The sequence below is a fragment of the Lampetra fluviatilis genome, chromosome 45 (genome assembly GCF_964198595.1).
Source record: "Lampetra fluviatilis chromosome 45, kcLamFluv1.1, whole genome shotgun sequence".
Taxonomy (NCBI): Eukaryota; Metazoa; Chordata; class Hyperoartia; order Petromyzontiformes; family Petromyzontidae; genus Lampetra; species Lampetra fluviatilis.
In genome coordinates, this window is record NC_136319.1 from 5,764,870 (window position 1) to 5,789,231 (window position 24,362).

Below are 24,362 nucleotides of genomic sequence, written 5' to 3' on the forward strand. Positions count from 1 at the left end.
TCAGCGCTAGTTTATATTTTTATTACAATATACAAATCCAAGTTGGTGAACTTGACTCTACATTTACTTTCAGAACCCATGGGCTATATGTTGTCTTGACAATGGAAGTGGCGTTATCTTGTGTTTTGTGTTGCAACGCATCTGCCAAGTTTATAAACGTAATGAACACGTGAACTGGGGCACTCGCCCTGGCTCCGTGAGTGCTCTACCTGCAAGAACGTGAGTGAGTCCCTCTCCTCCTGCAGAGCGCGCAGGCGCGTGGCTGCTGCCTGCAGCTCGCTGATCTCACGCTCGTAATGAGCGATGTTCTCCTCGATCCGGGACAGCAGCTCGCGCCCCTTCACGTCCACACGATCCAGAGCTGCCCTCTCGTCCTCATCCAGCATCACCCTCATGCGGGTGAACTCGCCTGAGATGTGAGCCTTGGTCTGGACCATGGAATCCTGCAAGGGGCATGCGATGGAATCTGTAAATTCATATTCCATGCTGTTAATACAAAAGCTACATTGTTTTCCACTTACTCCAAACCTATTTTACCCTGCCTTCACGTTATGTCTTTGGACTCACATCCCATTGAACAGGTCGATAACTTTAGGTATCTAGGTGCTATCTTGCCCTTCAAATTGATCATATCGTTTAATAAACAAAATCTTCTATATAAATAAACAAATTGTATCACCTCGGCTCCAACTTGATATAGTCCAAGCCAACATTCTCCCCATCTTTGACTCCTGTTAAATCATCGACCGCCTAGCCTCTTGTTCCATTATACCACCTGGCTGCCCACTTTGACCTTGATGCCTCCATATCAACACATTATTGCAACCTCTGCATCACCTCCAATTTATCCCCCCCTGGATATGTTTAGAGACCACCACTGGACTATCTTCATCCTAAGATTCCTTTTAAACAAATCCGCCAAGTATTTAAGAACCTCCTAACTCCAAATTCCCAGTCGCAACCTCAATAAGTACCTCCCTGTTCTCTCTAAAATTACCAGAAATTAAAACTAGGTTTTTGCGACGCGTCCTTCCACGCTGCTGTTGCTACCCCACGTTACTGGAGTGTACTTGCCTCTCAGCCTAGGCTGGGCTCCCTCCCCAGCCTCCACCACGATTAGAGAGCTGCGTGATGAGTGAGATATGAGCCAGTGCTTGACTCTACCTTCACCAACCTGCACTGACCCGCATAACTAAATATGGCCAACTAGCCTCAATGATCAACGCGATGTTGCGGAACCTTCGTCCAGAAGTGTATTGGTGAGGATCTGTAAATTATTTACACAAACAGATAAGCACACGACTCGCCTTCTTCATAGATTTATCTCTGCACATCACCAATAAAAGTATTTTGTACACAATCTATTGGCCCCACGGCCTTTTTGGACAGCATTATTTTATCAGTACCGGCAGACCTCGCTAAATGCTCAATATGCTTCCTGAAGAAGTGAGCGCTTATCAAATCAGCGCTAAAAAGGGTCATTATGCCATTGTATATATGGGGCTGCATTCCCATCAGCGTCGTTTCTTTCGGATGACCAATATATGAGGGCTTAATTGGGGTATCGGTAAAAGCACCAATAATGCAGATGGTAAACATTATTTCGTGAATAAAAATAATAATTAATTATAAAAACCTAATTAAGTATGACATACTGTGCATAATACTGTACTCATGCTACCATGGCAGCAGTGGGAGATGAGGTTGGAGGAGCTGCTACACTCCCAGTGCGCGGTCATTCTCAGAGAACAGCTCCAAGACATCCGTGATCTTAGCGAAGTCCTCAGTCTATATTTCTGTCGTGAGGTTTCTTTTAGATGGAGCCTGGAACTCTATCCTGGTCGAGTGAGTTCTCACCTCGCTAACATTTAAAAAAACAAAATCGATTGATCATCAAATCACGGGGGGTGAGGTCTGGTTGGCTCCGCGTGCGTCGCTCTCATTGGCTGAGCGAATGCTGCGTGTTCCCACTCGTAAGTGCTTTATATGATCCTAGCTGTACCCAGTGAAACATTCACTGATCTAGCAGATCTTAAATGAAACATTCACGCAATTTTTACTAATTTTTTTCAACAAAGATTTATCTCAAGACACAATTGTCAATTTCTGGGTTATTTTCCGCACTATATGAAGTGACTCACACGGTATGACTCTTGATCGAGCAAGATATAATTGTCCTTGACTAAAAACAGACTTAGGTAAGTAAAGGCATTTTTTGTCAAACGTTTGACCTTGTGACTTATTGATTGTCATTGAAAAAGCCAATCGTATGGGGAATTGTTAGAATTTGAAACTGAATGGTAAATTTGTGTCTAATGGAATGAGTGGGATTCTTGGAATAAGTACTCTGTCGGAGGTTGCTCCACCGATCATTTTTGCTTAGATTATGTGTATTTGTATTTGAGTAAGAGTAAGTCCTATACCATTATGTAGTCCTCACAATTCCATTATTTTTCTAAGTAGCATGATAACGGCTCCTACTTTCAGTTTCAGTTCATGAGGAGGCATTCCGGTTGGTGTAAGACTTTAATAATTCTTCTGGGAATGCAAGTTGATCAGCAGTATCATCACTCACAAAAGTATCCATGCTCTTGAAAACCACTTCAGATCCATTGTTGAGATCGAGAGTCTCCGTTTGTAACACTGTATTGCGCTTCATTGAAGCTGTTCAGGAGTAATCGTAGAAAAGTAAATGTCACCGTGTAGTTGTGGAAATGTATCTTGATTTTCTGGATAGCAGATTTTCTGGATAGCCGGCAAAATCCCATCACCACCTCCACGCGGTGCCGGCTGGATTCCAACCAACGGTGAGGGTCTTTGGCGTCAGATGGAGCGACCCACCGGCCAAAGTATTTCTGTGTCGCATCTATGGCAACGTCAAATCAACTTGGAACAAGCTAGGGCACCCCTCAGGGGAAACGCGCGCCGTCCTCGCCCAAACGACGCGAGAAGTGGACGAGGGCTACCTGTTCATGGATGGGGCAGGCTAAAGAAGTTAGTCCGACTACGGCTGGGAACACTCAACATCGGAACATTGACAGGGAGAAGTCGAGAATTGTCAGCTGCCCTAAAGGCCCGTCGTATCGACATCGTATGCATCCAAGAAACGAAGTGGAGTGGAACAAAGGCCAGGGAGATTGGAGAAGGATACAAACTGTTCTACAACGGTGAAAGAAACACCAAGAACGGCGTTGGAATCGCAGTCAGCCAAAATCTACGAGACAACGTCGTGGCCGTCCACCGTGTTTCCGACCGCCTCATGTCCATCGAAATCGACTCAAACGACCTACGCCTCCGGGTGGTATCTTGTTATGCGCCGCAGCCCGGCTGCCCAGCAGATACCAAGGAGGAATTTTGGGAACAATTTGATGGACACATGCAATCGATAAATGGAGAAGAGCAGTTAGTAATTGGTGGAGACCTAAATGGACACGTTGGAAGCGCCCGGGATGGATACCCTCGAAACCATGGTGGCCAAGGATATGGTACCCGGAACGATGAGGGAAACCGAGCCCTGGACTTTGCGGAAGCCCATGATCTTGTCCTCGCCAACACCTTCTTCAAGAAGAGACCGTCCCATCTCATTACGTACGCCAGTGGTGGGAGATCAACTCAAATTGATTACTGGCTTGTCAAGCGGGATAAGCTGAAAACGGTGACAAACACTAAAGTCATACCATCGGACAACATCGCCCCACAACATCGCATCCTGGTCATGGACATAAAAATGGACATTGGCCAGCGACATCGCCCACCAACAACTGGACAGCAGCGAATTAAGTGGTGGCGGATGAAGGAATGCAAGGATCAGCTGAGAGTCGCCTTTAATCAGATTGACGTGAACACCAACCGACCAGCGAATGTGATTTGGGAAGATCTCGCCGGCCAACTGTGCACAGCAGCAACGGAAGCACTGGGGCTAACTAAGCCGGGAAAACACTTCATTGACAAGCAAATATGGTGGTGGAATGAAGAAGTTTAGCTAGCAGTGAAAGAGAAGAAGCTAGCTTTCAAGAAGTGGCGCCAAACGCTCGCAGATCTGGATTACCAACAATACAGAAACTGCAAATCGGCAGCGAAGCGAGTAGTTGCAGTGGTGAAATTAGCTCAATACGACCAACTGAATGTCGAACTGGACACTCCAGAAGGTGCCAATAAGATCTATCGACTGGCAGAGGCGCGCCATCGTTCGACTCAGGATATTGGTCAGGTCAAATGCATAAAGGATGAGAATCACAGCGCTCTCAGAGACCCGCCCGCCATCCTTCAACGCTGGAGCGACTACTTCTCTGGAATCTGCAACCAGGAATTTCCCCACCCACCTATTATTAGCGCTGAACACGTCCTCGGTCCGGTTTCAACTATCACCATCACCGAAGTGGAACAAGCTATCAATAGAATGAAGAATGGGAAAGTGACTGGCCCGGACGATATCCCTGCTGAGGCCTGGAAGATCCTTGGCAGGCAGGGTGCTGCCCTCCTTACCCAGCTCTTCAGCACCATCACGAGCACCAGTGAGGTCCCAGAAGCCTGGTCGACCAGCACGACGGTTCCAATTTGGAAGGGTAAAGGGGACGTGGCAGAATGCTCAAATTACAGGCCAATCAGGCTCCTGTGTCATGCGAAGAAGATCTTTGAGCGAGTTTTGGACACGAGGATTAGAAACAGCATCACCCTATCACCCAACCAATGCGGCTTCGTCAAAGGATGTGGCACTATGGACACCATATTCGCGGCGAGGCTCCTGCTGGAGAGGCACAGAGAGAAGAACAAAGCTGTGCACGTGTCGTTCCTCGACCTTGAAAAGGCATTTGACAGGGTCCCCCACGACCTCATCTGGCACTCGCTTCGATCCCATGGAGTCCCTGAAACCTACGTGCATTGGGTGCAACTCCTATACAAGAACGTCACCAGTGCAGTCAGGTGTGCAGTGGGCATATCACCGCCATTTCCCATCAGCGTTGGAGTTCACCAAGGTTCGGCCCTGTCACTACTCCTGTTTATCCTGTGCATGGACACGATCACTGCCGACCTGCACACACCCATCCAATGGTCAATTCTCTATGCGGATGACGTCCTCCTCTCAGATGAAGAGAGAGGAGAAGTGGAAAGACAAACGCGCCTGTGGAAGGAACGTTTGGACGAAAACGGGATGAGGTTCAACATCAAAAAGATGGAGTATATGGAGTGTGGCCCCCAAACCGACGGCACCATCAGTATTGACGGAGAAGATCTGAAAAAAGTGACGGACTTTAAGTACCTGGGCTCCACCATCAGCTCAGATGGTAGCATCACGACTAATGTGAGGTCACGAGTCAATGCGGCGTGGATGAAATGGAGGCAAGTCACCGGAGTCCTCTGTGATCGGAAAATGCCAGATAGGCTGAAGGGAAAAATATACAAGACCATCGTCTGACCGGTGGCACTCTATGGATCCGAGTGCTGGCCAGCCACAACTGTACACGAACAAGCTCTCCACACCATGGAGATGAGGATGCTCAGATGGAGCCTCGGGCTCACTCGATGGGATCGTGTCAGGAACGAAGACGTTCGGAAGCGACTTGGTGTGGCCCCCATTGCGGACAAGATGCTTGAGGCAAGGCTTCGGTGGTACGGCCATGTGATGCGAAGTGAAGAGTCATCAGTGGCCAAGACTGCCGTGCGTATTGAGCCAGAGGGCCGCCGTCCACACGGACGTCCGAAGAAGCGATGGATGGACCGAATAAAGGAAGACATGAAGACGGTCAACGCATCCCCTGAAGATGCCCTGGACCGAGCCAAATGGAGAAGACAATGCCAAAAATCGGACCCTGCGCCACAGCGGGAACAACGCTAGGAAGAAGAAGTGTGAGGTTAATGTTACTGTTTCGCCTGTTTTTCCATCAACAACGTCCAGGAGCAATTCCACAAATTCCTTTCCACTTTTCAGAGCTCACATGTTCTGTTTCAGCTTCAGCACCTGTAATTCTCCCCAGAAACGATGCTTCTTTATACAACTTACAACAGTAAGAGGCCGTGAACCACGTAAAGTAACCGGTAGGACGTGCCTCCAAATGATTTACATTTTACGGTTCGATCATCCAATAATAGATCAACAGCCTGACATACGTGTGTGCTTCATCCCAGACAATTAGTTTCAATTGAACTATATTTGTGGCTTCGTGTTTGGCTTTATATTGCAAGTCATTGTTGCAGTTATTTTCAAAGGGATTTTAGAGACTGAATGAGCAGATCAGACTCCAGCTAATAGTTTTGCTGGTATTCCTATTGACGCAACTGGTATTGCTACATTCCCTCTACCTCTAATAGTGTAGTGACATAGTGCTGACTGTTGTACAGCAGCTGCAACTGCAGGTGGGCACTTAGCATGCACGTAGTTGAGCATATACACAGGTGTGCAGGCAGGGCAGAGGAACTGGGGCAAGGGTCACGGTAGACTTCGTGGGGAACCCCCTGGAACCCTCTGGTGGGTTCGAGAAGGGAGGCGTGGCTAGGGTGGAGCAAAGCCGCGCCGAGGGGAATATAAGCAGCGGACAGTGAGAGCTCCAGGCTGCCAGTTTTGGGAGTGGACTCGTCTCGTCGTTGCTGTGGACGTTGCCGCCTTCGCCCGATCATTGCGCGGCCAGACAGTAGTTGGCTGTACTGGTCGATGCTGTCGGTGCAACGTGGACAGGGTCGTGTGGCAGCGTGGTCGTGGAAGAGAGGGGGCCCGAGTGGTGGCGTGAACTCAACAACAATTAAAGGGGAGGACGGTGCCTCCTGCGACTACCTCGTTTCCGACTGAATGTGTGTGTGACACATGCCACCCACACACACACAAAAGCCTCGAGCAAGAATGAAAAATAGACCTACGACACTACACTTAGAGTGATATATGCCATTCAGGACAATAACACAGGATATATATCTGTGCAAGGAGAATGAATATAGATTCGCGGACAACATAGATCCAATGGAAAAAAAGCTGCATTGTACTGCAGCAAAGTGTTCATATGCTGAATACGTTAGGATAGAATGCAGGACTGAGAATTAATGGTGTTCGGAAGCAAATCAGCTACAAGACCAAACTAAACTTCTTAAGAACATGCGTGTCCAGTACAGCTTTTTATGCTTGCGGGAAATGGACATTAAAAATACTGACAGATATAAGATATTGGTACTCGAAATGTATTTTTACAGAAGGGTACTGCATCTAAGAGTGACCAACGTAGAAGTAATAAAAATATGGTACACAGAAGAAGATCTTACGATGCAGCAGTGATGAGAAATAAACTGGCACTAGATAAACACATGCAGTAAGGAAAACAACAGGCAAATGGAAGGTGTCTTGTTGTTCAGAAGTATGGAAGGAACCGGAAAGAGAGTAAGACCGCACAGAGAATGGATTGATGACATTAAAGATTGGTGCCAGAAAGATGTGGCACTACTAGAGCATATTGGCACAAGACAGAGACAGGAAAGTGGAAACCAATGACGATGCGGACAGTAGACACTACGAGCTATCTGCCCATGGATCGTCATGATGGTGATCACCAGGTAGGGCAGTGGTGGTGTGGTGGTCATCAAACTGTTTGGTGAGTAATTTACGAATGGGTGCAGGGCTGTCTTCACCAACCCACATTGACCAACTTGGTAAAGTATTGTTAAGCAATCTGCTTGCTTGTCGGTTGTGGAAAGGCCTCAATGTTACACTCGTTTCACAAAGGGTGTAAATTATCCGAAAGAGGTTTTTTGTGCACAAACATAACGTACATACATGTAAATTATGTATGTTGATTAACTGTGAATAACCCAACCAATGACATCGCATGTATCTCTCTACTTAACACCAAAACCGGAGGATTTCTCCACAATTTTGACTGTGGCCTGATGTAGCTGGTTGAAATTACTGGTGAAACGTCATACTCGAATTGTAAATGTTGTGGGTTTACTCTCCAACACACCGGTGTGCTGAACTAGTAACTAATTGGGATGTTTTGTTTAAGTGACAAACTTTACTAATTGGCTGTGTTGGGTGGTGGCGGGTTTAATGACACATTTATATTTTCACGATCTAACCCCAAAAAACCTCAATTTTGGATAATATAATATTAGTCGCAAAAGTGTTAAACTGGTGTAAATTATTATTACCATCACAAGGTGACTCGATGGAGGATACAAATCAATAGTTAGCATGCTGGTGCATAGCGATGCTCATGATACAACCCTGTCCTGGGTTCCACACCATGCCAAGAGCAGGCCACCTAGATTAGAATGCCTGAGATCGGCCTCAATTGTGCGTCCAGGTCAGCCTCTGCCTGCCCCTGGGCCACCTCCAATAGCGAGGAAGGCCATCAATGATTCCACGCAGAGCTCTGGTGTGATGAGCCAACATGTCAGCCTATGTAATGTATCCACAGAGCCAAATCCTCCTGGCTGTGACTGCTTCAGAAAGCGGCTGTCCTGCTGTTCATCGATGGACTCCGGTATTTGAGAAAAGCTCGCAGAGTGAATGTGAAGTCTCCGTCGCAAGCTCCACTAGTCAAAGGCGTCAAGTTCTCTATATGATGAAATGCTCTCTTGTATGTCATATATTTAGTTAGAATATAAATCCATGTGGTTGATAGCAAACAGGCTCAGACCCATTTCCTTGCAGAAATATTAAAAGTATACGCAATTGCATAATTATCGGTTGCCTTATGTGCACGACACCAAGATTCAGGAATTAATACATCACAATGAATGCAAACTGCAATGCAAGTGAAACCAGTTTTAACATTTCATTATGTATGCATTGTCTACTGTATACTTGTGTAAGGGATCTGCGAGCCACCCTTACGCACACGCACCACGCAGACACGACATCTCCGCTCTCATGAACATGCACCAACCACACGCGTGGGAATACACTGGACGGGGATCAGGGATTAAAGGACAAATGATGTCACCCGGTCCAGAGGCGTACCAGACGTGGATGTGTATTGGGAGCAAGGGCAGAGAGGTTAAAAGGGGCTGTGGGACGTGTGTTCGGGGTTGGATTGGAACGAGTGTTGCTGTGCATTGGTGAATTAAAGAAGTGGTTCAACTATTCTCCGACTCCTCGTCATCTGGTGGCAGCAGTGGGATGTCTCGCCTCAACCGACGCACGAACCCAAGGGGGGAGACACAGCAAGAAGACACTAAGTGCCCAGGATGAGATCTGCTCCGAAACGGAATGGACGAGTCGGGATTCGTCTCCCGGCTCATCGACGAGATCCGTCGCAGCTGCTCATCCCGTGTGGCCACCTTCCTCCACCAATCCGGCGGTGCAGACACAGTGCCGCCGCCACCGCAGATCATCCTCGAGAGATCAGAGGATGGATCTGTTGCTGGAGGCAGTCACCGCGCTGCTTAGCCGGCTGGGTCCTGAGCTCGAACGAGCGGTGGGAACCTCAGCCGCAACATCCCCCCAGCGAGGAGACGGGGCCAACAGTCAGCCTTCCCGACCAGGCAATCCGCAGCATCTCTCCGGGGATAGAGCAGCATCAGCGACGCCACTGACCGTGCGTCCCGCGCGGGACCTGGGAGAACACTCGAGTCTGTCCTCCCGAGATCCTCTGTCAGCAGCGGCAACCGGGGGCGAGATGCAGCCGGAACCTCAGCCGAGGCAGCATGCGGAGGAAGGATCAGGATGGAGCCACCAGCTGGGCGCGATACAGAAGTTCGCGTCCAGATCGGGAGAATGGCGTGCTTTCATCCGCCGGTTTGAGATGGCCGCCCGGGCAATGAGGTGGACAGAGGAGCAAGCCCTGACGATGCTGCCCACTGTGTTGGACGATCCCGCGCTGGTGGTGTTCGACCGGATTCCGGCTGAAAAACGAGGAACCCTGCAGGGTGTCTACAAGGAGATGGCGGACGTGTTCGATCCTCAGTCCGGTGTGCGCCAGAGGTTTCAAGACTGCCAGCGTGAAGCATCCGAATCGCTCCTGGTTTTCAGGACAGAACTGTTGGCCATGGCAGAAGCCGCATTCCCGCGGCTCAACGAGCTGGCCTTGGACTCGCTGGTGGCAGAGCGACTCCTTGCCATGGCAAGGAAGGTGGGATCGATGCTGTTAGTGGTGGAGGAGGAAGTCCGCACCTCGCTATGGGTCGCACGCCATCTTTACGCACACGAGAAGATGGCGAGACCCGCGTGAGCTGTGGCACGTTGCGTCTGATCACGGTAACATCGAGGAGCGGCCACGGCCTCCAACCTGACACGCGCCGCCGGCGGAGGAGGCCGAGGGAGAGACGGTGGCAGCCCTGTGGCAGTATCCGAGGATCCCGCGGGAAGCGGAGCGCCGACCCCGGTGATGGGCACCTCGCGAGGCAGGAGATCATCCTCGGGTCAACGACGACATCATCTGCTACCACTGCGGCCGGGAGGGACACACCGCCCGCGGATGCCGCAGCAGGACGAGTGGGCCAGGGACAACCAACCGGGATCGTCAGCCTCGGTCCGCGGCTGTTCCGACTCAGGCGAGTGCTGACACCTCGGACACCCGGCCGGAACCATGCAAGCCATGTTCACCCCATCACGCATCTCATTCCTCATGGGCGGCGGCTCAGATTCCCGCTGACGGTCCGGGCCCGTGGCCGGACATGGTTAAAAAGTGGCGTCGGTTGGCCAGAAGGGTGGTGGCGGCCACGAGGGGGACGTCCATGTTGGTAGGCTCGGTGGCAGGGGTTCGCGTCCGCGTGTTGTTCGACACGGGTGCGTCGGCCAGCATCATATCCCTGCGTATCTTTGACTTGTTACCAGAGGGACAGCGTCGTCTCGCGCCAGTGCAGGCCAGGTACATAGCCGCAAATGGGGGAAGTATGGGGATAGTGGGCCAAGTAGTAGTGCCGGTTCGCATCGGGGAGCTGGAGGTACGTGCTCCGGTACTGGTCTCCAGTGTGCTCACTGTTCCCTGCTTACTGGGCAAGGACCTGCTGAGTCTCATGCCTCTGCGCATTCTGACGGACGTAGGCTGAGTCGAGACCCCGTCGGGGGTCACTTGTATTTCTTGCGCCCAGACGGTGAACCGAAGCAGCTTCCACGAGTTCAGGCGCTGGTCAGGACTATGGTCTCGATCCCGCCTGGTGCCCAGGCCTCGGTGCCGCTCCGATATCGCACCCCGCTCGTCACTTCCTGGTCGGATGCACCGCTTATTGTCTCCGCAGTATCGTTGGTGGTGGGTCGCCATTGCTTAGCAGCAGCTGACACGCTCGTGCGCAAAAATCTGCCTCTGTTCATGCAGGTCCTCAACACGGCCGACACCCCCGTTACAATTTAGGAGGGGACCTTGTTCGCAAATGTCAGTCCCATGCATTCGAACCCTGAGGCGCACACCGTCAACTATGTGCAATTGGACGGCCCGTCGGTCGGCGCAGAGGACACGTCATGGATAGACGCGCTCCTAGCACAGAACACAGATCTGTTGGCAAGGGAAGCGGAGGAGCTCAGGACTTTGTTGAGTAACTTTGTAGACGTGTTCAGTCAGGGTCCCTATGATGTTGGTCGCACGACGCTGATGGAGCATCAAATCGACACGGGCGATGCGCCACCTATTCGGCAGAACTCCTATAGGATGGGTCCTAGGGAGAAGGAGCATATGCGGCAGGCAGTGCATGAGATGATGGAGTCAGACATCAAATCGCCATCGACAAGTCCGTGGGGGGCACCGGTTGTATTGGTGAAGAAATCGGATGGATCCTTGCGGTTTTGCGTTAACTTCAGGCGGATTAATAAAGTTACCTTGGCGGACGCCTACCCGCTCCCTCACATAGACGACTCATTAGATGCCCTCGCAGAAGCAAAACATTTCCACAAGCTAGACCTTTTGGCAGGATTCTGGCAGCTACCATTAGATGCCGAATCCAGATCAAAAACGGCTTTCAAAACGCCTCAAGGTCTTTTTCAATTCAACTGTTTGCCGATGGGTTTACAGACGGCTCCCGCCACTGTCCAGCGATTGATGGAGCTGGTGCTCGCTGAATTGCAGTGGGAGTCGTGCCTCATCTATCTCAATGATGTGATCATGTTCGCTCGCACATTCGAGGAGCACTTAACCCGGTTGCGACAAGTGTTTTCGAAAATCCGGGACGCCAAGCTCAAATTAAAACCCTCCAAGTGCTATTTGGTTCGCTCCTCCGTTAAATACCTGGGGCATGTCGTAAACGCGTCGGGGGTTGCGATGGATCCCGACAAAATGGCATGCGTCCGTTATTGGCCAACACCCACGTCCGTGCCTGAAGTCCGCAGATTCGTGGGGTTTGTTTCCTATTACCACTGTTTCATCGAGAACTTTGCAACCATCGCTAAGCCCTTGCATGCGCTCACGGCGAAGGGACAGTCGTTTCATTGGGGTCAGCCAGAGACCGACGTGTCCTTGACACTGCGCCAGCGGTTGACAGAAGTGCCACCCCTGGCATGCCCCGATTTTACGATTCCCTTCCTGCTGGACACGGATGCGAGCGACGTGGGCATTGGGGCCGTTCTCTCCCAGGTTCAGGAGGGGAGAGAGGTTGTCATTGCCTATGGAAGTCACGTCTTGTCGCAGGTCGAGCAGCGGTATTGCGTCACGTGCCGCAAACTGCTTGCCGTCGTCCACTTTGTGCAGCAGTTTCGGCCCTACCTGTACGGCCGCGAATTTACGGTTTGGACGGATCATGCGGCATTGCAGTACTTACTCCGCATTGACCAAGTGACCGGTCAGATGGCCCGATGGTTGGAGCACCTGCAGGAGTACACATATCAGGTGGTGCATTGGAAAGGAGTCAGGCATACGAACGCCGATGCTTTGTCCAGACTGGCAGCCCCCAATAAGTGCGCTTGCGGCGACAGATTCGAGCGCTGTAGTCCGCCGGCCGCGGCGCAACCCGAGATCGTGGTGCCGGTTTCCGCCGGGGACACGGACCGGCCGTGGCCGACGGTATCACTTAATAGTGATTTGGGGCTCACCCTACGGGAATGGAGGGACCGGTAGCAGGCAGACGCATCTTTGGCACCGTTTCGCCGGCTGGCAGAGACGGCACGCGCTGAAGATCTCCCCACATCAGGGAAGTTTTTCCTCATGTGGGAAGGTTTGTTGATGCACTAGGATGCGACTTTGAATTGGAAAGTTCTGGTGGTGCCCTCTTCCCTGCGGAGTCAGCTGTGCTCAGATGTTCACGTCCGACAGTTGCTGTCCATGGCTGAAGACAGCGGCAGCAGAGGACTTGGCCACAGGACGGGGGCCCGTGACCCACTCACGCTCACGCATGCCTCGTCGCAGCTGTGGACACGGACATCCGTGCAACCCTGTTGTGTTTGGTCGAGGGATCGGATCATGGGGGAGGTCGGCGACAGAGGCGGCACTCTTGTTAACAAGGAGACGGAGGGGGAAATTGTCTTGTTACTTTTACTTTATTGCACTATTTCATTCGTGTGTTGTGTTAATTTTTTTCATGTGTTGTGTTACTGCTTCATTTCACTCAATTTTTGTTATCGTTTGGATTGCATATGTAGTGGCGGTACGCGCTGGCAGGGGGGGATCGTGTGAGAGCGCGTCGGGTGTGACTACATCGCGTGGTGTAGTGGCGGTGCGTGCTGACAAGGGGGGGGGATCGTGTGAGAGCGGGTCGGGTGTGGCTACATCGCAGTCCGCAGGCAGATGTCCACATCAAGGTCCGCATAGGCCCCGCCCCCTGGAGCGGAGGACTATTTAGGGTGATGCGCAGCAGCACTCGGAGAGTTGGTAACCAGTGAAGACAGAAGACGGAGGAGGAAGAGATAGGGCCCTGAGACCCCTAGCCCCCATGTCCTTGTAAGGGCCGGGACCCTGTGTGGTTCAGAGGCGGGACCGTGGGACCCGGGGCCGGACGTCCGTGTGAGGGCCGGCCGTGGGACCCAGTGGTCGGGACCCATACCCCAGTCGGGTTGGTCTGGGAGTTCCCCTGGAAGCTACGGGGCCGGAGAGCCCGCGTGTGTGTAGCCGAGTGGAACGCGTAGCGTAGGCTGTAGTTGGCTACACGTGTCGTTGTGGCTAAGTGAACGTTAATAAAAGTGTGCTACCCGTCAAGTGGTCTCCCGCCGTAATTACTATATTACACATACACCCGGCCGCAGTTGATTTTGAACGGCCGAGGCATACATTTGTTGAGCCGAGGACGGCTTGGTCTCAAGGAAGAAGGGGGGTGATGTAAGGGATCTGTGAGCCACCCTTCCTCACACGCACCAAGCAGACATGACATCTCCGCTCTCACGAATATGCACCAATCACATGCGCGGGAATACGCTGGACGGGGGTCAGGGGTTAAAGGGCAAATGACGTTACCCAGTCCAGAGGCGTACCAGACGTGGATGTGTATTGGGAGCAAGGGCGGAGAGGTTAAAAGGGGCTGTGGGACATGTGTTCGGGGTTGGTTTGGAACGAGTGTTGCTGTGCATTGGTGAATTAAATAAGTGTTTCAACTATTCTCCAACTCAACTTCACTTATGTAATGACGTCAGAGAAACTGACTTTAGAGGGTTTATTTATTTCTTGACATTTTCACAGCGTCGGCTCGATGACACAGTCACGACTTGAGGACATAACGACGACTGACTATACAGCAACGACGGACTATATAGCGATGACTGACGACGCAGTGCCGACAGCGATGGCAATGATGACAGCATCGACCCCGATCCCCACGGCAGCCCAGAACCCCGCTTCTCGCCCGCTTTTATCCTCCAGCGTGGCCCATGCAACCACTCCTGCCCATGACCCACTTCTCAAACTCTCTCGCAGGTTCCTGAATATTCAATCGTTCCCCTCTGTTTCCTGGCCTGGTGTGGTTACTAGTCGTATATACTGTCTCTGTTGTTACCACTCGTCTCCTATAATGTCTCCACACCTGAAGTTAACCATTCGTGGTCGCTAGTCCATGCACTGTCTCTACGTTTGGATGCGTGACGAAACGTTTTCCCTGCATTACCTGTAATATCCCTTCAAGTCATCTCTTGTGTTCTAGAATTAAAGAGCTAAGATTTTATATTATATTTTATCACAATCTTTACTTGTGTAATAACAGCCATAGAGGGTTCACGTGGGGATTGGCTTGCCGGTCCTGCTTGTAGCCAATAAGGGTTGAGATAGGGACCATGGCCCAGGCGTGATCACGACAGGTCATCAGGAGTGATTGGCCTAGCCATTCGGGGCCCCAGCTAATGGGGAGCCGGATGAGGGGCGTGGTCCCGGGATTGACAGGGAACCATCGAGAATGGTCGAAGCTGTCCATGAACGATTGGCTGGGGGAACCACGTGACGAAGGTATTAAGAGCGAGTGAGAGAGAACGATCGAGAGCAGACTGAAACTGACAAGAGCAGGGTCACGTGCGGACGGGGGCTCTGGGTGCCACGTGCGCGGTGGGGACTTAGTGCGAAGTCTGTCCTCTCTCCGTTGTCTGCCAGCAACAGAGAGTGAGTGAGCAAAGTGTATTGTGGAGTGGAAATAAAAGGACTGATTCCGAAGCCGTCTCACGAAGGATTATTACACTGGTGTCAGAAGTAATTCTGCGACTGTTTGGACGATCGTCAAGATGTCTAAGCACCCCAGAAAAAAGAACCTGCCCGTGCCTCTATCGGAGGAAGAGGTCGAGACGGATGAAGATGAGCTGTTGGGAGCTACAGCCCTGGTGCCGCCGGCTGATGACGCTCGCCTCGACGCCTCTCAGCGTCGACCGGGGGAGGATGCGACCACCGCAGGACCGAGAGACGAATGGCGGCTGATGGCGGAGCAGATTGAGTCATTGCGTGACATTCTGCTAAGCCTGGTGACCGCGGTGGCGTCCTCACCAGCCGTGGGTCTTCAGATCGCCGATCAGCTGGATGCCGCGGGAAGGGGTCCTGCTATGGAAGCGGGACCCACCATTGCTCCTGCCACGCGGGAGGACGCCGTCGTCTTGGGTGGGGCGGCTGCGCCGGAGTCGTCGCCCGCCATTTTGGGCGCGCCTACCACCACGCGGCCGCCGGACGCCATTTTGTCTGCACCGATCGGAGAGCGGGAACGGCAGCCGGAGACGCCCGCGGCACGCGCCTGCCACCGCGGACATCGCCTTCCACAAATAAAAGAATTTATCGCCGGGGGCGATTGGAGTGCTTTTACGTGGCGCTTCGCGTCAGCTTTTAGATCTGTCAACTGGACGGAGGAAGAAGCGCTGGGAGCTCAACATCTCTCTACCAGTGTGCGGCCACGAACCGCTTTCATCGCGGTGGGTGGCGCGCGGCCTGGACGCTAAGTTTAATATCAAGCGTTGGGACCAGATGGCGGCGTGGACGGGGAAACCCGAGATCGACGGGCCGCCTCTGGGGTGGTCTCCGCGACTGGTTGTCCACTGCTCCGACGACTCGGGCGACGACGACATGCTGGCTGCTGCTGTCCCGCATAGGATTCCGGGACGGCGGCTGCGCGACCAGCAGGGCGACTACACGGGCCGGCCGCGTGCGAGGGCCGGGTCGTCCGACCACCGGCCGACGTCGGCCGCGTGTTTCAAGTGCGGCAGACGGGGCCACTTCGCCCGTGACTGCCGCTGCCGACCTCTGCTGTCGCCTCCTCCGCCAAGGGGACCTCCATCTCCTCTACCTGCTGCGGAGCTGCAACAACCTCGGGCGAGTCGGCACAAATCGGACACCCGGCAGGTCGTGTCACATCACTCATCCACTCGCACTCATTCTTACACTCCTAAGGATAATTTTACTTCTCCTGCTCCATTGACATGCTCTGCTACACAGTGGAAGAAATGGGCTCGCAGGATTGTGGCTGCGGCGTCGGGCTCGTCGACGGTACGAGGTACCATCGACGGCGTTGACGTCCGTATCTTGGTGGACACTGGCGCATCGGCCACCATCATTTCAGATGTTATTTTTCATTTGTTGTCCATTCCTGCGTCGCGGATACGCAAGGTTAATGATGCGTGTGTTGCCGCCAATGGGGGGAGCATGGGTGTCTGCGGACAGGTGGATGTGAGCATCGCTATCGGAAATATTACTGCAGCAGGACCTGTGTTAATTTCTCGCTCGCTAGCTGTTCCATGCTTGTTGGGTACGAATTTCCTGCGCCGGATGCCGTTGAGAATACGGGTCGACCAGGACTGTTTGGAAATGCCGGGGGGTCGTAGGATGGCGTTCCTGCCTTCCCTGCTGGCCAAGGCGCCTACAGGTAACGCAGTTACTGCTGTAGTTGCGGCTACGGTGGAGGTTCCATCGGGAGCGCAAATGCTTATCCCGCTGCGTTACCGAAAACCACTTCAAATGGGAAGGGGTGCGAAGGGCGTGCTATTATCCCCATCGAATTCCGTATCGAAATATTTTTCTTTGGCGGCGGCACAAACGATCGTGCGCCCAGGTCAGGCACCCTTCATACAGGTCTTGAATGGGGGACCTGACCGCGTTGTTGTTCCGGAGGGATCGGTGCTGGCTCACGCCACTACCGATTTCGCCTCTTGTGACAAACCGCCGCGCGCTCGGATGCCCGTGGATGGGCCTCCGCATGATCGTTCACAAGAACGTTGGATCGCAGATTTATGCGGAGAAAATTCTTCCTTGTCAAATGACCATAGGAACGCCTTGTGTTCGCTGTTGCTGCAGTACGCTGATGTGTTCAGCAGAAACGATTTGGATCTCGGCCGCACGTCGCTTTTGTCGCACCATATTGAAACCGGTGCGGCGCCTCCTGTCTGTATGCACCCTCACCGCATGAGCCCGGCGGGAAGGGAACACATGCGTGGGGCAGTAGATTAATTGCTGGCGGCGGATATTATTTCGCCATCCAACAGCCCTTGGGGCGCGCCCGTCGCTCTGGTTAAAAAGAAAGATGGTGGTACGAGGTTTTGCGTTGATTTCCGCCGGTTGAACAAAATTTCGGCAGCGGACGCGTACCCCTTACCGAGGATGGATGACTCATTGGATGCTTTATCGGGTGCTAAATTCTTTTCCACCCTTGACCTGTCCTCGGGCTTCTGGCAGCTTCCCCTCGATGACGAGTCAAAAGCCAAAACGGCATTCCGCACGCCGCAAGGCCTCTTTGAATTTAATCGGTTGCCGATGGGCCTGAACCCGGCTCCGGCCACGTTTCAGCGGCTCATGGAATTGGTGTTGGCGGGACTGCAGTGGGAAACGTGCCTCATATATCTAGACGATATAATTGTCTTTAGCCGCACGTTCGAGGAACATCTCCAACGCCTTGAGACAGTTTTTCAAAGAATGCGTGCGGCTGACTTTAAGTTTAAACCGAGGAAATGCCACCTTCTGCAACACTCCGTCCGTTACCTGGGTCATATTGTCAGTTCGGACGGTGTATCCACTGACCCTCTGAAAACGAAGTGTGTACGTGAGTGGCCCACACCCACCTCGGTGGGTGATGTTCGGCGGTTTATTGGATTCGCTTCCTATTATCGCCGCTTCGTTAAGAACTTTGCGACGTTGGCAAAACCATTACATGTTCTGACTGGCAAAAATCAAAGGTTTAAATGGGGGGCGGAGGAAGAAAGTTCCTTTATGGCACTTCGGGACCACCTCGCCTCGGCGCCTACGTTAGATTACCCAGATTTTTAGCAGCCGTTCATCCTTGATACGGATGCTAGTGATATCGGCATTGGGGCCGTTTTGTCGCAACGTAAGGACGGGGTTGAGAGGGTGGTGGCGTACGGCAGCAGGGTTCTGTCCCCTGCGGAAACGCGATATTGCGTGACAAGACGGGAACTTTTGGCAATTGTCCATTTTGTTCGATTGTACCGGCCATACCTGTATGGACGGAAATTCCTGGTCCGCACTGATCATGCGGCTTTGCAATATTCCCTCAAATTGGATCAGCCGTTAGGCCAATTGGCCCGGTGGTTGGAATCGTTACAGGAATTTTCCTTCGATATAACATACCGAAAGGGGGCCCGTCACGCGAACGCTGATGCGCTCTCAAGGCTGCCGCCCGTTCCTCCGTGCACTTGCCTGACGGGCACGCACCGCTGCGCCGCACCGCCCACGTCGCCTTGCCCAGCTATGGGGGCGATAGCGAATGAGGACGACGCAGGGGCGAAAGCGAAGGAGGAGGACCAGCAGGTGTCGGTGGACACCGATGATACCTTACGGCTGCCGCACGCGGTCTGGTTGCGCGAGCAGGAGGCCGATGCCTCGCTGTCTCCGCTACGTAAATTGGTTGGGAAACAGAAATCGCAATTGGCGGGCTGGAAGTGGCAGATGTTCCGGGGTAAGTCGGGATTGTTAATGTGTACCGACGGGGTGTCTGACCAACCACACTTGGTGGTGCCTACTTCGCTTCGCTACGACCTGCTCCGTGCTCTGCACGCTGATAAGTTGATGCACCTCGGCGTCCAAAAGACTGTGGCCGCGATGCAAAAGGATTTTTTCTGGGCCGGTATGACGGCAGACATCAATGATTTTGTCCGCTCGTGCCATGATTGTGCGAAGAGGAAGCCGCCTCGGAACCACTATGTACCACCGTTGCGTTCCATTGAAGTGTCCCGTATCAACGAATTAGTGGCTCTCGACATTCTGGGGCCGTTTCCCCCGTCGGCTAGGGGCAATAAATACCTTCTGGTCGGGGTGGAATATTTTTCTCGATGGCCGATGGCCTGGCCTCTGCCCGACCAAACGGCAGCATCCATCACCGACGCTTTCTTGAACGGGTATGTCATGGACAAGGGGTCACCTGAAAGGCTGCTCACAGATCAAGGCCGGAATTTCTCCTCTAAATTGCTTAGGGAAGTTTGTGACGCGCTAGGTAAAAAGAAAGTTCGCACCTCCCCATACCATCCACAAACAGATGGTATGGTGGAACGATTCAACCGTACCCTTTTGGCTATGCTTTGTCACACGGTCAGTGAAAAGCAAACCGATTGGGACCTGCACATACCAGGCGTCTTAGCGGCATACCGCATGGTTCCGCACACGTCCACGGGATACTCACCATTGTTTTTGATGTATGGCCGTGAAAATGTTCCACCCATCGATGTGCAACTGGGTACGCCGAGTAAACAACCGTCCCGCTCCCTGCCTGACCACGTGCGTGACTCGCTTGAACGAGTAACAGAGGCGCGAGAGGCTGCCCGGTGTGCGACGGCCCGTGCTCAGGCAAGGAACGAATGGTACGCGCGTCGATCGCATACTCGCATGCCTTGGTCAGTGGGAGACCTGGCGTGGCTCCACTGCCCCCAGGTACCGGCGGGCACATCCCCTAAACTGCACAGGCCATGGCGGGGGCCTGTGATGCTCGTTGATGTTCGGAACTCGCAAAGTATCCGCGTTCAATATGGAAAACGTCGGTGGTATGTTCATTCCTCGCGACTTAAACCCTATGTTGACGCGCGTGTCGGTCCTTCATCCCCAATAGCTGACCTGCCGGGTTCTGCTGGGCCGACTACACCGCTTGACACGCCCGTTGATCCCAGGGGGGACTGTGTTGTGCCTCCTGCAGATGAACAGGTTCTGAGGGTTGAGGAAGCCCCCGCTGCCCCCCCTCCAACGGGGCCCGCCCTGGACGTGACCAAGCACCAACAACCGACTTCTTCTTCGAGCCTGCCGCCTCCTGTCCATCCGGAAGCAAAGCGACCTTGCGCTGGGAGCGGAGAGGGTCCCGCGTCGCGTACGCGGTCGAAATCTCTTCCGTTTCGTTAACGTTTGATCGTTTCGCTGATTTCCCTGTCGTTACTGCGCTGCAGGGGCGCCCTAATGTATGTTGTGATTTTTTATTATGGGTGACTGTTTTAAATGTTGTTAGGCGCGGGAACGCCGGTTCACCCTCGACTTGTTAAACGCACCTTGGTGCCCTAATAAGATGTTGCGGAATTGGTTCTTCACCCTTTTCCCAGCCGAGACGGCTAAATTTTTTCACCGGGGGGGGGGGGGGGTGATGTAATAACAGCCATAGAGGGTTCACGTGGGGATTGGCTTGCCGGTCCTGCTTGTAGCCAATAAGGGTTGAGATAGGGACCATGGCCCAGGCGTGATCACGACAGGTCATCAGGAGTGATTGGCCTAGCCATTCGGGGCCCCAGCTAATGGGGAGCCGGATGAGGGGCGTGGTCCTGGGATTGACAGGGAACCATCAAGAATGGTCGAAGCTGTCCATGAACGATTGGCTGGGGGAACCACGTGACGAAGGTATTAAGAGCGAGTGAGAGAGAACGATCGAGAGCAGACTGAAACTGACAAGAGCAGGGTCACGTGCGGACGGGAGCTCTGGGTGCCACGTGCGCGGTGGGGACTTAGTGCGAAGTCTGTCCTCTCTCCGTTGTCTGCCAGCAACGGAGAGTGAGTGAGCAAAGTGTATTGTGGAGTAGAAATAAAAGGACTGATTCCGAAGCCGTCTCCCGAAGGATTATTACACTTGTTATAAGTGTTAGATTTTAATCCAATATAATCGTTGCTCCATGCACTTTTATTTTATCAAACCTGTAAACAGTATTTCGAGTTATCCCGTATATGGTTTTGCAGTGGTACTAGAAATTAAATTTTTGTCATAAACGTTGCATTTTAATATTCACATTCAAGCAGCAATTTACATCATGTATTGCTCTTTCCTATTACACTGACGCCTCACGACGTTCGCTTGAATCTACGGAGTTGTCCTCACAGGAAGTCACAGATTCCACGGAGGGTGAAGGTTACAAGATAAGAGCCCATGCGTGGTACCTTTACGTCCTTGCGAGCGACCTTCATCCGTCCCACGGACGCCTCCGCCTTCTTCCTTTTCTCCTCCACCACTCGCGTCTCCTCTCCGACTCCACTCTGCAAGAGACAAAGTCACCATAGGAGACTCCACTCCCTGAGCGGCCCCCCTCTCAGCCACGGTCCACAGGGAGCACTCCACAGTGATGGCTCTATAATTGTCCACCAAAAGAGTACTCAGTTTGTCATGCTGGACTGACTTAACATTCTGTAAGCAAGTAGGCAAGGCGCAGTGATGAGAATAACTTCCTGGTATTTTTGATTGAATGAGATGTAGACGTTGCGAATTTGTCAGCTCCACTCCTGGTTTTGTAAAGGCCACATCAGGGGACAGGGACATGATCGTTCAACACAACAGCTCTTCACTTCATGAGCAACATCCAAACATGACCTTCCTCGAGCACGCCTCACCCAAAATGCGTCGAACCACCCTCCTCCTCCTTACACTCAAACTCTCGTCCCTTCCTTTCCCTGCCAAAACCGAATGGCTACCTTGAACTGAAGCGATACCATTCTCACACACTGAGGTGCTCACCTTCCGCGTATCATGCTCATCCTCCAGTGTGTCGACATCATGCCCTCTATGTTCTCCGGTAATGGTACAGGCCATGCACACCAGGCTCGCGTCCTGTTTGCAGTAGAATTTGAGCTCCTCTCTGTGCTTCTTGCATCTTCTTTCCTCCAGGCTGACAATGGGAGCTACCAGGACATGGTCCTTCAACTTGGGGTTATTGATGTGAGGCTTCAGGTGGGACTCACACAGGGACATTTCACACCTCAGGCAGGTCTTCACTGCAGGAGTCTCCCCATCACCACAGGTGTCACAGAAGACAACTGCAGCCATCTTCTCTGCAACTCTGAGCTGCTCCACCAGGTTGGCGAGTGCCACGTTCCTCTTCAGTTGGGGCCGCTCAGGGAAGGCCGCTCGGCACTGCGGGCAGCTGAAGCTGCTCGCTGTCTCCCAGGCACCGTCCAGACACCGGAGGCAGAACGAGTGTCCGCAGCTCAGCGTGGAGGGGCAGTCAAACGTGCCCAAGCAGATGGGGCAGCTCAGCTCACTGTCGACACAATCACTGGGAGACGCGCTCGCCATGGCCCATGGCTTCACTCGGACTCAGTCGCTCGCCGCGGCTCACGGAGGAGCTATCGCAGCAGCTGCTCACACAGCGGAGACGAACAAGGAAATGAACTTAACATCACCTGCAGCTAAGTTATAAATACCTCGAGACACGGCCTGGAATGTTCCACACTGCGGCTGGGCTCACCTGTGTAGACGTGGCGGTACAGTCACGCACTGTGTAATAGCTAAAACTGATTTTTGTGTTTAGTTTGTTGTCCTTCCCCTGGACTTCCGATTAGCAAGGTTGGCTATGTACGGTGTGGAAGAAGTTCAACATACATACATAGCTTTGACCGGGCTCAATTGATATATTTGTACAAACAAAACCCAGCAGCAGCAACCCGGGACACAGCAATAATGGTTTATCCTACAAGCTGATTGACCGGGTAGTCAGGCCGTGTGTATTGCACAATGGAACCGCACCTTGTGGAAACATTCTGATGTAAAGGTTAACTTGTTTTTTTCCATCTGTGTCTTTATCCATTTTTTTCTTGCAAGGCCTGTTTGTTTAAGCTTCGCAGTCTGTAATCGTCTAACATCTTTATCAGCATTTGAACAACTGGCTTTGTGCGTCCTCTGTTCATGTGTCAAATATGTTTTTGTTTTTTATTCCTACGACACCGTTTTATTCTGGGTGGACGATGGTTGTACGTATGTTGAACTTCTTTCACACCATACGTAGTCAACCGTGCTAATCGGAGGTATGTGAGTGGGTGGGTGGCGGTGGTTGAGTGAGTAAGTGGGGGGGTTATTTGGTGAGAGGGGAGACAGATGGGCAGGAGGATGGCGTGAGGGTGGGCGAGCAGGTGGTGAGAGAGGGCTGAAGGAAGGGTGGCTGGGAGGGGCGTGCAGTTGAGTTAGTGGTTACTTGGATGGGTGGCCTCACGCATTACCACAGCGAACAGCCCCTGGCTAAACAAACATCGTGGTTCATTTAAGCTCATTATCTATATGACTTTCACCGTCCATTTTCCTATTATGCGTAGAAAATCGAGGATTTAAATCTTAATAACCTAACAAATATATATTCATCACCTATTGTTAATGTTAAGATTTTACATCCTGGAATCGCTGAGTTTAGACGATTCTATAAAAAAAAACTATTTTTATTTTACCAGATAAGGCCCACCGAGGTTTATAGCTATTTTCAGAAGCGACCTGGCCACAAATCATAGCTCAACGACGTGGCTTATTATGCGGACATTTCTAGCAGCCAAACACTCTAAACGCATGTTTCTAAGTGTGGAGGGAAAAATTGGAGGACCGGAGACAAATTCAAGCCACCACGGTGAGAGAGACAAGCAAACTCCAAGTGCATAGACAGGCGTCAGGGCCGGGATTGATCCCACGACCTCCTGTACACCGGGCGAGGTAGTTAACATCTTCCAGCCACCACAGCGAGATGTAAAAAAAATCACAGAGCAGCGACAACGAACAAGGAAACGAGCTGACTTCACCTGCAGATAAATTATAAACAACACGAGACGCGCCCTGGAATGTTCCACGCGGCAGCCCGAACTCACCTGTGCAGACGTGGTGTTACATTCACACACACA

At 52.3% G+C, this 24,362-nt stretch overlaps 1 protein-coding gene across 1 annotated transcript in view; it reads right to left on the minus strand.

Annotated features, from left to right (window-relative positions):
* The window catches only part of LOC144947549 (zinc-binding protein A33-like), a 55,985-nt gene extending 33,142 nt beyond the window's left edge, over positions 1 to 22,843 (minus strand). The window contains exons 1-3 of the mRNA XM_078876772.1: positions 22,222 to 22,843; positions 21,651 to 21,746; positions 210 to 443 (exon numbers count right to left, since the gene is read on the minus strand). Coding sequence (XP_078732898.1) covers positions 210 to 443; positions 21,651 to 21,746; positions 22,222 to 22,779 — 888 coding nt within the window. The 5' untranslated portion in view covers positions 22,780 to 22,843. The remainder of the gene's footprint in view (positions 1 to 209; positions 444 to 21,650; positions 21,747 to 22,221) is intronic.
* Between the last annotated feature and the right edge of the window lie 1,519 nt (positions 22,844 to 24,362).